The following is a 16,069-nucleotide window of genomic DNA, read 5'->3' as shown; positions in this document are numbered from 1 at the left end:
AGCTGCCCCTCTTTACCCGGGAAGGATAAAAGAGTTTTTGGGTAAAGAAATGATGGTCAATTTTGATCGGACGGGGTGTTTTGAAAGATATAGGCCGAGCTCCAATTTCCGAGTTGCCTACATATCCCTGGTTTTACAGGAATCAGACCATGTGTAGTTCTGGATTCACCTGCAGAGTATGCCGATGGAATCATTATAAGAACAGACACGAGATGTGGAAGTGGTTATGATGAGCGGTTAAAGCTCGGGATGGTTGGAGGGAGCTGGAGCGAGATTGCTCATGCTAGGATAGCGGTTGCTTACTGGTTACCTGCAGATAAAGATGGTACAAACATGTTTGTGAAAATTTAAACATGATGCAAATTCCCTTTGGACAATGAAGGTTGTCTTCGGATGGTTAAAGATGATGTCCTTGGACCATTACATCATGGGCCATGAATTATTTAATGAGGGATTCGCAGGCCATGTGTCACGACCCTAAATACCCGGTAATGATGACGCCTATCACATTACTAGGCAAGCCAACCCAAACCATCAATCACATCGAGTTCCTTTTATAAAACTATTTTTCCAACATAGGATTAATACTAATTTTCATAAGAAGTGTTTAAAACAGCTAAGATAATGTGAAATCCAATAAAACATAAGACAACATAACCCTAAATATCCGGTGCCACGGGTCTAGATCCTCTAAATATACAAATCTGACTGTCTAATACATAACAAGTCTAAAATGCGGGAAAACAAGGATAGGAGGAAGAAAGCTAAGCTGCGGACACCATGCAACCACCTTGCAGTCTCCGGCAAACTCTGATAATGCTGAAGACCCTCACTCTACCGCTCGAGCACCTAGATCTGCACACAAGGTATAGGGAGTAACATGAGTACGTCAACTCAGTAAGTAACTAAAGTAAATAAGGTTTGAAAGTAGTGACGAGCAGTTAAAAATCATATAACTGAAGAAAACAACAGAATAACAGGTCAACTTCACAATTTAAAACCAGTTTCATCGTAAAATGTTACACCCCATATTTTCGTACATGAAAACACGCCATAAATAAATTAATGAGAGCCCGGAAGTGAGATGTCACGTCCCGCAGTACTACATTACGACGATGTTGCATCCTGTAGTATTGTACGTTGAATTTGTCGTAAGGTAATTGACATCAGTCCAAGGAAAAGATTATTCTGAGATTGTAAGTATTATGCTATTTCAAACAAGTAAAAAGTAAATTCATGAAGGTGAGAGGGGAAACAAGTCAAAGGAAAAGAATTTTCGTCCATGTTTGGCATTTGTGATAAAATACAGGTCGAGCGATAATACCCGATAATTATAAACTAATATCATGTTAGGTACCATATGACCACAGTAGTACGATGTATAAAATATAATAAAAATAAAGAATTTTAAGTAATTTGAGATAAATTTTAAATTATGCAGGTAATTGATTAATTATCGGGTAACAGGACATTACCCAGTTAACTAATAAGTGGATAAAAAATTATTAAATTAATCTCCATCACACCCCACGTGGAAGCAAGCCACTAAATAAAACAAATGACTCTTAGTCATTGTTAATTAGGCGGCACTTAGTATGATAGTTAAAAATACACTTATTTGCAAATCCATGTACAATAAGCATGCATGTATCATAAGATTCTTGATCGTGAAATGTATTGGTCTGGAACATATATCAGTTTTGAACATATCAACATGTTTAGTTCTTCTATGACATTCCTCACATATCCAATATGACCCAAAAAAAAAGATTGAGTGAATAGCGAGTCAGTCATAAACAATTATTGATTGGATAGGTACGACCAATCCATTCTAACTAGAAAAATAGAAATTTTTTCATTCCCTTTCCTTGAGTGAAATGGTGGGAATCATTCCCGGATAATGCTTGCCGCAGGGGCTAACCCTATCTTTGCGCATACTTCCTTGGTTGTCTGGGAGTTGAATTAAGTATAATTATTATTTGACCACCCTCTTTTGGAATCAAGTTTAGAGTCAAGAGTCAAAAAAATAAAAAAAAGGAAAAAGAAAGAGATGAAAAAGGAAAATAAAAATAAAAGTCAATGCCCCAAGAGTACAAACTGGGACAGCTTTTAGAAAGTTCTAAGTGAAAAAAAAGAGAAGAAAAGAATTGTCAAAGGTCCATGCCCTCAAAAATAGAAGCTGGGGCAAACAACAAAAAAAAAGGAAAAAAAGAGAAAAAAGAAAAGAAAAAAGAGAAACAAAAAAAAAGATGAAAACTAGTTTAGGTCACATGTTTGAACTACGTTAGACCTGATTCCTTTTTTTTAAAAAGGATACGTAGGCAGCCTCACGGTTCGGTCCAACCAAATAAGAATTCAAAAAAAAAAACCAAAAATCCCCAGCATCTAAAACTAGGGCAAAAATTTTATTTCATTTTTGAAAGAGTCGATTCCAAGAGTTGTAAGTCTACAACCCCTCGTTCTGAGTTTATTTTGAGTCTTCACGCCGACCTTTCTTTTCAACCCTATCCAGAAACCTTCCAAATAAAGACCCCCCAATATGCCTTCAAGAATGCCAAGAGAAGCATGTAATGAGCAACGGTTGTCACATGACGTAGAACATTATCAGGTTGCCCACACAAGAAAGCAACAGAAAGAAAAATAAAAGAAAAATGAGAGAGTCTTATTAGTGAAAACCCTCACGGGCACAGTAAGACGACAGTGAGCAGAGATGAATAAATGAGAGAGACTTGTTGGTGAAAACCCCTCGGGGCACCATTAGTCGAAAGTGAGTCGTGAAGCTGATGCAAAGGATTGGCACAGATAGGCCCGACTTCAAAGGTAATAAGAATAGTAAAAGGGAAGAGTGAATTAGTTTGATAGATCGGCCACTAAGTCCAAAATGCATGTCATGACCATTAAGGCTAGTTAGTGAAAAAAAAAGTGAAAAAAAAGAAAAAGAAAAACTCTTCCTTCTGTCCTTCCGACAGGGGCATTTTTTGTTAATAATTGTTTCTTTGCACCATTTTGTCCTTCACTCCGAGACGGTCCTTTTCAAAACAACAGGTTGTAAGATGCTGGCACATCTATCACCTGGAAATCAACATCGAACCATGTTGGTCCCATTTGCAAGCATTGGACAATCTCACTAATAGCGGACCTCTGGGAACCATCGAAGGCTTTCACATTGATAGCTCCATATTTTATCTCGTGCAGTCCTTTACCCAACTTCTTGAGTGTTACCAACGGACAAATATTAAGACTGGAATCCCCATCGATCAGGATCCTGGTGATGAAATAGTCCTCGCATTGCACAGTGATATGCAGTGCTTTGTTGTGTCCCAACCCTTTAGGTGGTAGCTCGTCCTCATGAAAAGTGATCTTATGGCTTTCCAACACCTGTCTTACCATGTTAGCCATTTCTCCGCCAGTGATATTGCTTGGTACATATGCTTCGCTTAGCACCTTCAACAGAGCATTCTTGTGTGCCTCAGAATTTTGTAGCAAAGCAAGAATAGAGATTTGCGCCGGTGTTTTGTTCAACTGGTCGATGACTGAGTATTCCTTGGCTTGTATCTTCCTCCAAAGATCGTCTAGAATTATCTCAATAATGGGTGGCCGGTTGGAGGCCTGCTTTCTTGACTCAGCTAGGTGTTCTGGGGTATAAACCCTACCAGTTCTCGTCATACCCTATGCGGCAATAGTCTCTTTAAACCCGACCTTGCCTTTCCTCCTTGCCTTGACTATATAGTCCCAGGGTACAACCTTTGTATGGAATGGTATCATGGTCGACATCGCCACTGGAATCGGCGTGGCTATCCTTACTCCGAACGGAGCATGTGCCTTGGGCGGCAAGACTGCAACTTCAAACGGTGTGGGTGCATTTGCCGGAGACACGAATTCAAACTCAATTGGCACTAGTGTCTTTGTGGATGACATTGCTTCAAATTCAAGCGGCACAGACATATTTACCTCAGCGTCCCCAGATGGCTGAATCTGGACTATGATCGGATTAAGAGTAACTATTGGCTTCTTTGGGCCATCTCCTTCCGTGATCAACCCAATTGATCCCTCGGGATCCCAATCATCCTCTATTTCAATCATGTGAATGACTCTACCCTTATGGTCTGGCAGGGGGTTATTGCGGACATTTGGAGTGGGTTCTTTTGCCACAATAATCCTGTTATCGATCAAAGACTGGATCTTATTTTTCAAAGAACGACATTCGTCGATGGTGTGCCCCTTCATGCTGGAGTGGTAGACACAGGATTTGTTTGGGTTAACCCACCGGGAAGGGTTCTCAAAGGTTGCAGCAGGGATGAGGGTAACATAACTAGTAGCTTTGAGTCTCTCGTACAACTGGTCAATAGGTTAAACAATGGTTGTATATTGTTTTGGGGGTCTACGATCAAAATTTTGGTCGAGGTTTAGGAAAACTTTGGCGTGCAGGAGGTGATTGATAGTGGGATAGTTGAGTATTGTAGGTTTGGTAGACATATACGGGCTGGGAATATCTACGACAAAGTGGGCTGGTATGTGGGAGGCAGAGGTGATTGATAAGTGGTTGGTGGAGCTTGGTATGCGGGTAATGGTACTTGGTAGTTTGGAGTTGGTTGATATGTGAGTGGAGGTTTTGGGTAAGTTTGGTATTTGATAGGAGATTTGGTTCTCTGTGCAACCATTACGGCCCCTACGTCCCTTTTCTTGGACACACCACCGGACTGTAAGGCCTTATTTGTAGTTTGCAAGGCCTTGAAGTTTGTAACCATACTGCTTTTGATGCCCTCTTCAATCCTTTCACCCAGCTTGATAATATTGAAAACTTTGTGGCTCTCAATCATCATTAATCTTCATAATACTGTGGGTCCTGAGCCCGGACAAAGAATTTGTTCATCTGTTCCTCTTCTAAGGCAGGTCTGACCTTATCAACTTTGGACCTCCAACGAGTGGCATACTCATGAAATATTTCTGTATATGGGAAGTCTTGAAGAAGAAAAAACAGAAGAGAGAGAGAATAGAGAGAGATACGAAAAAAATACACACACAGATAGAGAGAAAAATTCCGAAAAATATTTAAGCTTTCAAAATAAAAATAAAACTAAAAAAAAAATCTACTGCTTTCTTTCTTTGTTTGAAATTAGTATTAATGGTTGTTGTTTCATTTAAAGCTTAAAGCTTTTGTTTTTGGGATTACTACTCCACCGGTCTGTTACTGGGTTGTTACTGTTGCTGGGCAGTTGTTGCTATTGTACTGTTATTATTGCTGCTGATTCTCATCATCATTTTATTTTGCTTCCAATATCAGGTACATATCTGAAAATTCATGTCATGAAAAGCATCAACATGGCAATCAGTCGCCCACCTAGAGAACAAGGGAATACAATTCAAGTTTTCGCAATCAGGCGACCACTTGAAGAACAAGGGAATACATTTCAAGCTTTTGACAATCAGGCTCCCACCTGGAGAACAAGCGAATACATTTTACGTTTCGGCAATCAGGCACCCACCTAGAAAACAAAGGAATACAGTTCAAGTTTTGACATTCAGGCACGCATCTGGAGAACAAGAAAGTATAGTTTGGCAATCAGGTGTCCACCTGGAGAACAAGGGAATACAGTTCAATCTTTTGGTAATCAAGCTCCCACCTGGAGTGCAAGGGAATACAATTCAAGTTTTGTCAATCAGGCGCCCACCAAGAGAACAACGGAATACAGTTCAAGTTTTGGAAATTAGCCGCCCACCAAGAGAACAATGGAATACAATCAAGCTTTTGATAATCTGGCTCCCACCTGGAGAACTAGGGAATACAGTTCAAGTCTTTGCAATTAGGCGCCCACCTGTAGAACAAGGGAATCCAGTTCACGTTTCGGACATCAGGTCCCCACCTAGAGAACAAGGGAATACAATTCAAGTTTCAGCAATCAGGCACCCACCTGGAGAACAACGAAATACAGTTCATGTTTCGGTAATCAGACGCTCACCTGGAGTACAAGGGAATACAATTCAAGTTTTGGCAATTAGGCGCCCACCTAGTGAAGAAGGGAATAAAGTTCATGTTTTTGGCTATCTGGCGCCCACTTAGAGAACAAGGGAATACAGTTTTAGAATTGGCAATCAGTCGCCCACCTAGAGAACAAGGGAATACAATTCAAGTTTTCGCAATCAGGCGACCACCTGGAGAACAAGGGAATACATTTCAAGCTTTTGACAATCAGGCTCCCACCTGGAGAACAAGCGAATACATTTTAAGTTTCGGCAATCAGGCACCCACCTAGAAAACAAAGGAATACAGTTCAAGTTTTGGCATTCAGGCACCCATCTGGAGAACAAGAAAGTATAGTTTGGCAATCAGGTGTCCACCTAGAGAACAAGGGAATACAGTTCAACCTTTTGGTAATCAAGCTCCCACCTGGAGTGCAAGGGAATACAATTCAAGTTTTGTCAATCAGGCGCCCACCAAGAGAACAACGGAATACAGTTCAAGTTTTGGAAATTAGCCGCCCACCAAGAGAACAATGGAATACAATTCAAGCTTTTGATAATCTGTCTCCCACCCTGAGAACAAGGGAATACAGTTCAAGTTTTTGCAATTAGGCGCTCACCTGGAGAACAAGAGAATATTGTTCAAGTTTTGCCAATTAGGCGCCCACCTAGAGAACAATGGAATACAATTCAAGCTTTTGATAATCAGGCTCCCACCCGGAGAACAAGGGAATACAGTTCAAGTTTTTGCAATTAGGCGCTCACCTGGAGAACAAGGAAATACTGTTCAATATTTTGGCAATCAGCCGCCTACCTGGAGAACAAGGGAATACAATTTGAGTTTTAGCAATCAGGAGCCCACCAGGAGAACAAGGGAATACAGTCCAAGTTTTCTTAATCAGGCACCCACCTGGAAAACAAGGGAATATAGTTCAAGTTACGGTAATTAGGCGCCACCTGGAGAACAAGGAAATACAGTTTATGTTTCGACAATCAGGAGCCCACCTGGAAAACAAGGGAATCCAGTTCAAGTTTTGGCAATCAGGTGCCCACCTAGAGAACAAGGGAATACAGTTCAAGTTTCGGCAATCAGGCACCCACCTGGAGAACAACGGAATACAGTTCAAGTTTCGGCAATCAGGCGCCTACCTGGAGAACAAGGGAATACAATTCATGTTTCGTCAATCAGGCGCCCACTTGGAGAAGAAGGGAATACAATTCATGTTTTGGAAATTGGGCGCCCACCTAGAGAACAAGGGATTATAGTTCACGTTTTTGGAAATCAGGTGTCCACCTGGAGAACTAGGGAATACAGTTCAAGTCTTTGCAATTAGGCGCCCACCTGTAGAACAAGGGAATCCAGTTCATGTTTCGGACATCAGGTCCCCACCTAGAGAACAAGGGAATACAATTCAAGTTTCAGCAATCAGGCACCCACCTGGAGAACAACGAAATACAGTTCATGTTTCGGTAATCAGACGCCCACCTGGAGTACAAGGGAATACAATTCAAGTTTTGGCAATTAGGCGCCCACCTAGAGAAGAAGGGAATAAAATTCATTTTTTTGGCTATCAGGAGCCCACTTAGAGAACAAGGGAATAAAGTTCAAGTTTTAGCAATCAGGCGCCCACCTGGAGAACAAGGGAATACAGTTCAAGTTTCGTCAATCAGGCAACCACCTGGAGAACAACGGAATACAGTTCAAGTTTCGGCAATCAGGCGCCCACCTGGGAAACAAGGGAATACAATTCATGTTTCGGCAATCAGGCACCCACCTGGAGAACAACGGAATACAGTTCAAGTTTCGGCAATCAGGAGCCTACCTGGAGAACAAGGGAATACAATTCATGTTTCGTCAATCAGGCGCCCACTTGGAGAAGAAGGGAATACAGTTCATGTTTTGGAAATTAGGCATCCACCTGGAGAACAAGGGATTATAGTTTACGTTTTTGGAAATCAGGTGTCCACCTGGAGAACTAGGGAATACAGTTCAAGTCTTTGCAATTAGGCGCCCACCTGTAGAACAAGGGAATCCAGTTCATGTTTCGGACATCAGGTCCCCACCTAGAGAACAAGGGAATACAATTCAAGTTTCAGCAATCAGGCACCCACCTGGAGAACAACGAAATACAGTTCATGTTTCGGTAATCAGACGCCCACCTGGAGAACAAGGGAATACAATTCAAGTTTTGGCAATTAGGTGCCCACCAAGTGAAGAAGGGAATAAAGTTCATGTTTTTGGCTATCTGGCGCCCACTTAGAGAACAAGGGAATACAGTTTTAGAATTGGAAATCAGTCGCCCACCTTATAGCCTATTGAATAAAAGAAAGGAAAAGAAAGAAAGAAAAAGAGAGAAAGAGAAAGAAAATAAAGGAAAGTTTCAGAAACACCTAAAGGGCACAAGTAAAATAAGCCGGGATGATGCATACGGAGCAAAGACATGTTAGAAATGGTTAAACTGCCTAAGAACATTGCATCCCCCAACGTGCAATTGCAATATGTGTTAAACTCTAACGCTAACAAGTTTGTTGTTTTCCAGAGATTTCAAACCAGTTAGTTTGTTAGAACATTCTGGCAGATTACCATTACCAAACAAGATTCAATAGGGAACGTGAGCTGGGTTTAGACCGTCGTGAGACAGGTTAGTTTTACCCTACTGATGACAGTGTCGCAATAGTAATTCAAAACTAATGCATACATTTCAAGATCAAGTCAGAAGACAATAAAACAGAGGGTTACAACAGGAATCCCCAGCACCGGGAAACAGAAGGTTGCAACAGGAGGTCCCAGCACAAATTCAGGCGCATGAGTCAAAGGGAAGAAAAGACGCGTCTTGAAAGAAGCGGCTTGTGAACATTAAATCATGCCCAACATAACAAATCTGATTAAGAGAGTCGTGCCCCCAGAGGAACCGCCAAAAAGCTTAATGAAGAAAGCCATGTCCCCAGCGGACCGAGCAAAATGATGAAAACTGGTATTCAGAAGAGCAAAGGGCCAGTATCATTCCCAAATTCAAGGAAGAAAAGCACCGGATGAAACACAAGCCGATAAAAAAGCAAGGCAACAAGAACAAATTTCAGTCTAGCCTAGCTTCTTATTTTCTTTTAAGCACGGTGTAACAAGGAGATTGGTAAGCAGTGATAACAGCATGCAACAACAGTAACATTGCAGTCCCACGGTAGTCCCAACTACCAAAACTTCCCGAACTACATTAACCTGATTCCCCTTTAGCCAGGGATATGTAGGAAATTCATTTTGTGAATCAGGTTTACCAAAACTTCCCGAACTACATTAACTTGATTCCTTGGTGTGCAATTTTGTGAGATTTTGTGACATTTTTGGATAATTATTTGTATTTGTCTGTGCATGTTTATTTGTTAAATTAATAAAAAAATACAAAATATGTCGCATTTTGCATGTAGGATTTAATTCTACAATTTTTTAGTAATTAAGTTTGTTTACAAAAAATAAAAATTACAAAAATAGGCATCTTTTGCATTTTTAGCATTTAATGTCCAAATATACAATTTTATGCCTAATTATTACTTAATTGTGCGTTAATTGTTATTGAGAGTTAATTTGCGCTTTTATAACTTAATTTAGTTCTTAATAATAATTTAAGTACTTTTATGATTTAGTTTTAGAAAAATAAAAGAAGAAAAGAGAGCAAAATACAAAGAAAAATCGGATTGGGCCACTTCTTCAATTTTCAAACCACAGGCCCAAATAATTACCCAACCTTCCCATGACCCGGTCCACTTCAAACCGGGTCGACCCGGTCCGCCCCATTAACCCAAAAACCCAACATCCCTTCTTCATTTTTGTCCAGCACAAAACAAAACAAAAATAAAAAAAAAAGACCAAAACCCTAAAAAACACAAAATGGTCCGCCCCCCCAACCTTTGCTTCTTCTTCTCCATCTCCATTTTACACAGCCATGGCTGCCCTCAACCCTCCACCTCCAAGCTCCCCATCGACAACACACACACACACACGCACATCACCATCTCAAACGACCCCTCCTCACGTCCGCCATTAACGAGCAACCATCGTTGCTGCGTTTTCTTCTTAACCCCCGCGACTGCTTCTGCTTCGTCAACCACATCAAGTTCCAGCCATCGCCATCTTGACGTCCGCCATTAACGAGCAACCACGCCAGTCGTTGCTGCTTCACCATGAATGACCACAAGCAGTCCGTCATGGCTGCTGTCACTGCCCTCATCGACCAGTCCACTGCTCCTTTTCCTCCGTTGATGCTGCGTCAACCAACTGTTGCTTCATCTTCTCCAGCTCCTCCATTTCGCTGCTGCAACCTCAGTTCCTCCATGGACCCAGCAGGAGCTGATGCTGATGCTCCGCCATGGACCTCAGTTCCGCAGAAGTTGATGCTCCGTTTCGATGAAGGAGAAGGCTACTGGTTGCTCAGCTGCTGCCTCGTCGTCCAAACGGACCCAACTGCTTATGCCATCTCCGTCATCTTCTTCTTTATCCTCGTTTCCTTCAGTCCCAAAACGAGATTCATCCATTTCGTTTGGTCGAGTTTTAGTCGAGGTCGTCGAGCGTCGTATTGAGTTCGTCGTTGAGTCCAGACAGATTCATTCCCATTCGAGGTTCGTCAAAACAGTCCGTACATATTTCATTTCGATCCGGTTAGTAGTTTTTGAGTTTTATTTTGTCCGTATTTTGTTTTGATATTTCTCGAATCTAAAATCGGCAAATGTTTGTTTTGTTCATGTCTATCGTTTGAATTAATTTTTTAGTTTGTTCATGTGCTTTGTTAAATTAATTTTTAGATTTCAAATAGAAGTTTAATTAGTTGTTTTTCATGTTTATTTCATGTTTGTATTATTGTTTAGATAAATATTTGTTAGTTTAATGTTTGTTAGATTCAAATTGAAATTTAATTAATTATCTCTTCAATTTGTTTCATGTGTTGTTATGTATTTTCCAGAAATTATTAATGTTGTTTGAATCATTTGAATCCTGTCATGTTTGTTGCTTAAAAATAGATTTAATTCATGTTCATCTTTGTTTGAAGTTCATTTTAAAACCAGTGATTTAATGTGAGTTTATATCTTGGTTTTTGATTTGTTGATTTAGTTTGAATCATGTATTTTGTTGTTTGTATTGTTGTCTCTTTGCTCATCCATTGATGGTCTAAATTAACCAGGATTGGTTCCCGATATGGTTAATTCATTCCATTAATTTTGAGTTGTGTTGTTCATCGTGTTCATGTGATTTGTTGTTGAAGATTGTTGAGAAATTAGTCATATTGGCTATATTTTGGTTAAGTTATGATTAATTGATTGTTTAGAGCTGATGGGGGTAGTTTGGTAAATTGCATTACATTCGGGGTAAAATGGTAATTGCAATAAGGTCGGAGGGGTAGTTTGGTAATTGAACATTATTATAATTATTTATTAAGCATGGGGGACAAAATATAATGGGGTGAGTTTTTTGATATAATTGTTTAACATAATGGGGGACAAGACAAAATATAATGGGAGAGAATATTGCATTTGTTTATGTTAAGCATGAGGGACAAATTATAATGGGTTGGGGATGTGGTATTTATTTAATGTAGGCATGGGGACAAGGTTTAAAATAAAGAAGACATTAAATAGTGGGTACAAAGCATGCCTTGGGGGAATAATTTGGGGTTGGGAATTCAAGACAAGGTCTTGCTATAAATAAGAGTTATTCTTGACATAGAAAAGGGACGGAAATGAGAAGAAGATTTTCGGGAGAAAGTTTTAATACTTGAGAAACTGACTTTGAACATTAAGAGAAGACTTAGAGATAATTATTGGGAGAATATTTTTGAGAGTAATACATTCTGGAGAATTTCAAGAGTGTTAGAGAGTAAAAGAGAAAGACAACTTGAACTTCTACTTGAATAAATTCCGTTTGTCTTTTCTCGAGTGTTATTCAAAATCAGTAAACTACTGCAGCTTGGATCTGTCTCTCTTCTGCTTTAACTGCGATTGCACTTTGGTATTGCTGATTTTTCAATCCGTTGCTGGGTTATTCTACTGGTTTGCGGTGTTGCTGAACCTGTTGTTGCTGTGTTATTATTGCTGCTGACTTCTCCTTCTTTTGTTCTTGTACTGCCATTTCCAGGTACACATTTGTATACTTTCGGCTTGAAGCGAAATGAAATATTAATCAGGCTTTGTTCCTGTTGAATTCCTCCTGTTTGGATTTGTGTTTGAATAAAATTTTCCTTTCTTTGTATAAAAATGTAGTCGATTGATTAATGAGTAATGAGGTTGCATATGTTAACTTCTTCATCTAATAATGTTAGTTTAAATTAATCGAAGAATAGTTATTCTGTTTTGATATTATTGTGCGTCAATCTCATGTTTCAGTGTTATTAAATAATAGAATATAGAACTAAAGCAATCTCTCTTTGTACAAACTCCGTTGCAATTTTCCATTTGTATCAACCGTAAACTAATAACTAATAAGTTACATCTTTTCAGCATGTAATTAATTGAGGTATTTTCTTTTGTTTTTAGAGACAAACTTAATAGAAAAAATGTAGTCACTGTAGGTTTATCCTAAAAAAATAAAAATGAGATGAGCCTCGCCGAAAAATACAAAAATCGCGGGGCCCTCAGTAAATATTTGCTTTAAAATTGCTTAGACTTCGGGATGGACCGTTTAGCAAAATTCCACGGCCTTCCCCAAAATAACAATACGCTAGTTGCTTTAGGCGCGTCTTTAATAATTTATTTTCCTTAACTCGGGTGCACATTTATGTGATCCAAATCCAAATCTCAACCGAGTCGAGATATGTCAATAACCACGGGTGCATTGATGTAACGTGGTTCGAGATATGTTTTCAAGACGTTGCAATTCTCGTAAAATATAATAATAAAAGCGGTCAAGAGTTAAAATTTGCACATAAGTTCATATTGTATAAAATCAGATAATCAAGCCAAATATAACAGTTGAGCGACCGTGCTAGAACCATAGAACTCGGGAATGCCTAACACCTTCTCCCGGGTTAACAGAATTCCTTATCCGGATTTCTGGCGCGCAGACTGTAATATGGAGTCATTCTTTTCCTCGATTCGGGATTAAAATTGGTGACTTGGGACACCCTAAATCTCCCAAGTGGCGACTCTGAAATAAATAAATAAATAAATCCCGTTTCGATTGTCCTTTAATTGGAAAAAACTCCTTGTCCCCTAGCGGGTACGGAAAAAGGAGGTGTGACACCATGCTGCTTTGTAAAATCCACTCCCAAATCAATCAGGACCAGGACTCTTATTATTATCAATCTGAAACATAGTCGGCTTCACTTCTCTTTCCAAAAAAAATTGCATTATTTCTAGTTGTTGAGCTTCTGATAGCCTGTTCCCATTTCTGATTATACTATTAAAATCCCTCACCCTTTCTATTTCTTTCCTCCCTAGTAAATTTTTATAATAATCAACAAATATGCCAGCTATTGTATCAAGATCTGTTTGCCAAAGACCAGAGTTGTCCTTGAGCTGAGTAATTGCCTGCTTCAGTTTTCTGTGCTTGATTATTGAATGGAAGTATTTATTATTATCATCTCCCAATCTTATCCGTGTTGCTTTACTTCTTTGTTGTAAGTACACTTCAGCTAGATAAGATGACTGCCTGAACTTTTGGTAAACACTAATTTCAGCTTGTTGATATTCCACATTAGTAGGACATCTCTGCAGCTGAACTTGGATCGGTTTCAATGTGTTCCTATCCTCATTTGCTTCAGTCACTATGTTATGAAAAGCCTGTGTGTTTAGAGTTTTCAATCCCCTCTTTAACATCTTCAGTCTTTTAACCACTGTAAACATTTTGCATCCTTTCACATTATAGTTCCAACCCTCTTTGACTATACTCATGAATTGTGGATGTTGTGTCCACACATTACATAATTGAAAGGATCTCCTACTCCTCTGCCTTTCCTCTGTAAAAGTCATCTTTGCAGGACAATGATCACTAATTCCTTCTATCAAAAATCTTGCATTGCATTCTGGCATGGTATCAAACCACTTCTCATTAATTCAGATCCAATCAATTTTTTGAAAATATTCTGTGTTCTTCATGTTTATCATTCCAAGTATATTTGATTTCAGTCTAATATAAGAGGTGAGAGAGGTAATAACGCGTGTTTATAGTTCAAACACCCCATGAGGTTGTTGACACGGATATAGTCCTTCCCCCTCACTGGCGGATTTGTATGACTCAGAATTAGAGTTGGAGTCAGAGTCTTGGACCTGGCTTGCCTTTAATAGTAGAGTTGGTTTCTACTATTTTTCGAGCAAGCATTTTCACCCTTTTCAGCCTAGGTTTGAAAGATGTACTGGGTGGAGGAGAGGTAGATGAATCAGAGGGAGTGGGTTAATCAGAGGGAGTGGGTTGTGGTGGAGTTCCAGGATTGTCTTGTGGGTTTGTCATGATTGATGTAATTAGCTCTTCACACCACTTTGTGCGGTCCGCACAGCACTCAACGCGGGCACACCTATTTTTGTGCGGACCGCATGGGTGAGTTCTGGGGCCTGCAACCCCTGTAGACCTGCTATAGCTATGATTTTTGCACTAAAACATCCCGGAACCTACCCGGAACTCCCGGAACTTCAAACCAATTGTACCAACACATCTCATGACATCGTTCAAACTTGCTCAAAACTTCGGAACGCTCAACATAGGATTCAGGCCTAAGAACTCCAAGAACTCTTAAATTATGCTTTCGATCAAAAGATCTATCAAATCTCGTCCGAATGACCTGAAATTTTGCACACACATCCCAAATAACACAATGAAGCTACTATAATTCTCAGAATTCCATTCCGACCCCTATATCAAAATCTCGCCTATCAACCGGAATTTGCCAAAATATCAATTTCGCCAATTCAAGCCTAAATCTTCTCTACAACTCCAAAACCCATTCTGATCGCGCTCCTAACTCACAAATCACCTCCCGAAGCTAATCGAACCCTCAGAACTCACTTTCGAGCCTTCTAACACATAAGTCAACATCCGGTTGACTTTTCCAACTTAAGCCTTCTTAAAAGAGACTAAGTGTCTCATTTCTTACCAAATCCTCTCCGAACTCGAATTAATAAACTCGATCACATAAAACACGGAAAACGAAGCGTAAAGAAGCTGAAATGGGGGAAATGGAGCTGTAACTCATGAGACGACTGGCCGGGTCATCACAATTACTCACCTCGAACTGGTCAAATCTCTATCTCGCGAAGACTTTGCCCTTCGAATCGGCCTCCACTCGCATCAAATCTATCCAAAATCATAATGAGGACGTCAAAATATGCTAAGGGAACAAAGCCCAAGCGAAAACAATCAAAATCTGACACAAATCCAGAAATTACCAAAACCCAACCCCCGGGCCCACGTCTTGGAATTAGATAATTTTTACATCAATAGATTCCTTATCTCCCCACGAGTTCATAAATATCAAAAGTTCTAAAATCTGACCTCAAATGGTCCTTCAAATCCTCAATCAAAGGTCTAAATTTTCAGCCCTAGTTCTTCAATTTTTGGCTTAATTCCCATGATTTTCTAGGTAGAATTCACATTAGAATCGAGTTTTAAGTCCAAGAATCTTACCTCCAAGTAATTCCCCTTGAATCCCCTTCAAAAAGCTCCAAAATTGACCAACAATGGAAGAAAATAACCCCACATTCGCGGATAAGACGACCTTTTAAACCTTCTGTCGTGGCCTAAATTCCTTCTTCGCGAACGCGGTCAAAGCCTCGTGTTCACGAAGCACAAAAATTCCGTTGACCAAAACTCTTCTTCGCGAATGCGATCACCCCATCGCAAACACGATGCTTTACCCAGACAGACATTCGCGAATGCGCTCCTCGCCTGCGAACGCGATGAACAAAATATCTCAAAACCCAGCTGGCCAATTTCTTCTATGCGATCGCAGAGCAGACCTCGCGAACGCGATGCATCATGTCCCAGTCCTTCGCGAATGCGAAGGCTCCATCGCGAACGCTAAGGCCAAATTCTCAATCTTCTCCATCTAACCCTTCGCGATCGCGGCTCCCCTCTCGCGAACGCGAAGAGCATTTGTCTGCAACACTGAGCAGCAGATTTCTGCCATTCTAA

General features: G+C 40.1%; 1 protein-coding gene across 1 annotated transcript; it reads right to left on the bottom strand.

The window, feature by feature from the left end:
- Positions 1 to 13,215: 13,215 nt before the first annotated feature.
- Positions 13,216 to 13,974, bottom strand: LOC142164565 (uncharacterized). Its single transcript, XM_075222397.1, has one exon. It carries the CDS (start codon positions 13,972 to 13,974, stop codon positions 13,216 to 13,218), a length of 759 nt encoding a protein of 252 aa, XP_075078498.1.
- Between the last annotated feature and the right edge of the window lie 2,095 nt (positions 13,975 to 16,069).

This window comes from Nicotiana tabacum, chromosome 1 (genome assembly GCF_000715075.1).
Source record: "Nicotiana tabacum cultivar K326 chromosome 1, ASM71507v2, whole genome shotgun sequence".
In the NCBI taxonomy this organism is placed as follows: Eukaryota; Viridiplantae; Streptophyta; class Magnoliopsida; order Solanales; family Solanaceae; genus Nicotiana; species Nicotiana tabacum.
Note: the sequence above shows the minus strand (reverse complement) of the source record. Positions and strands in the feature narration are given on the sequence as shown.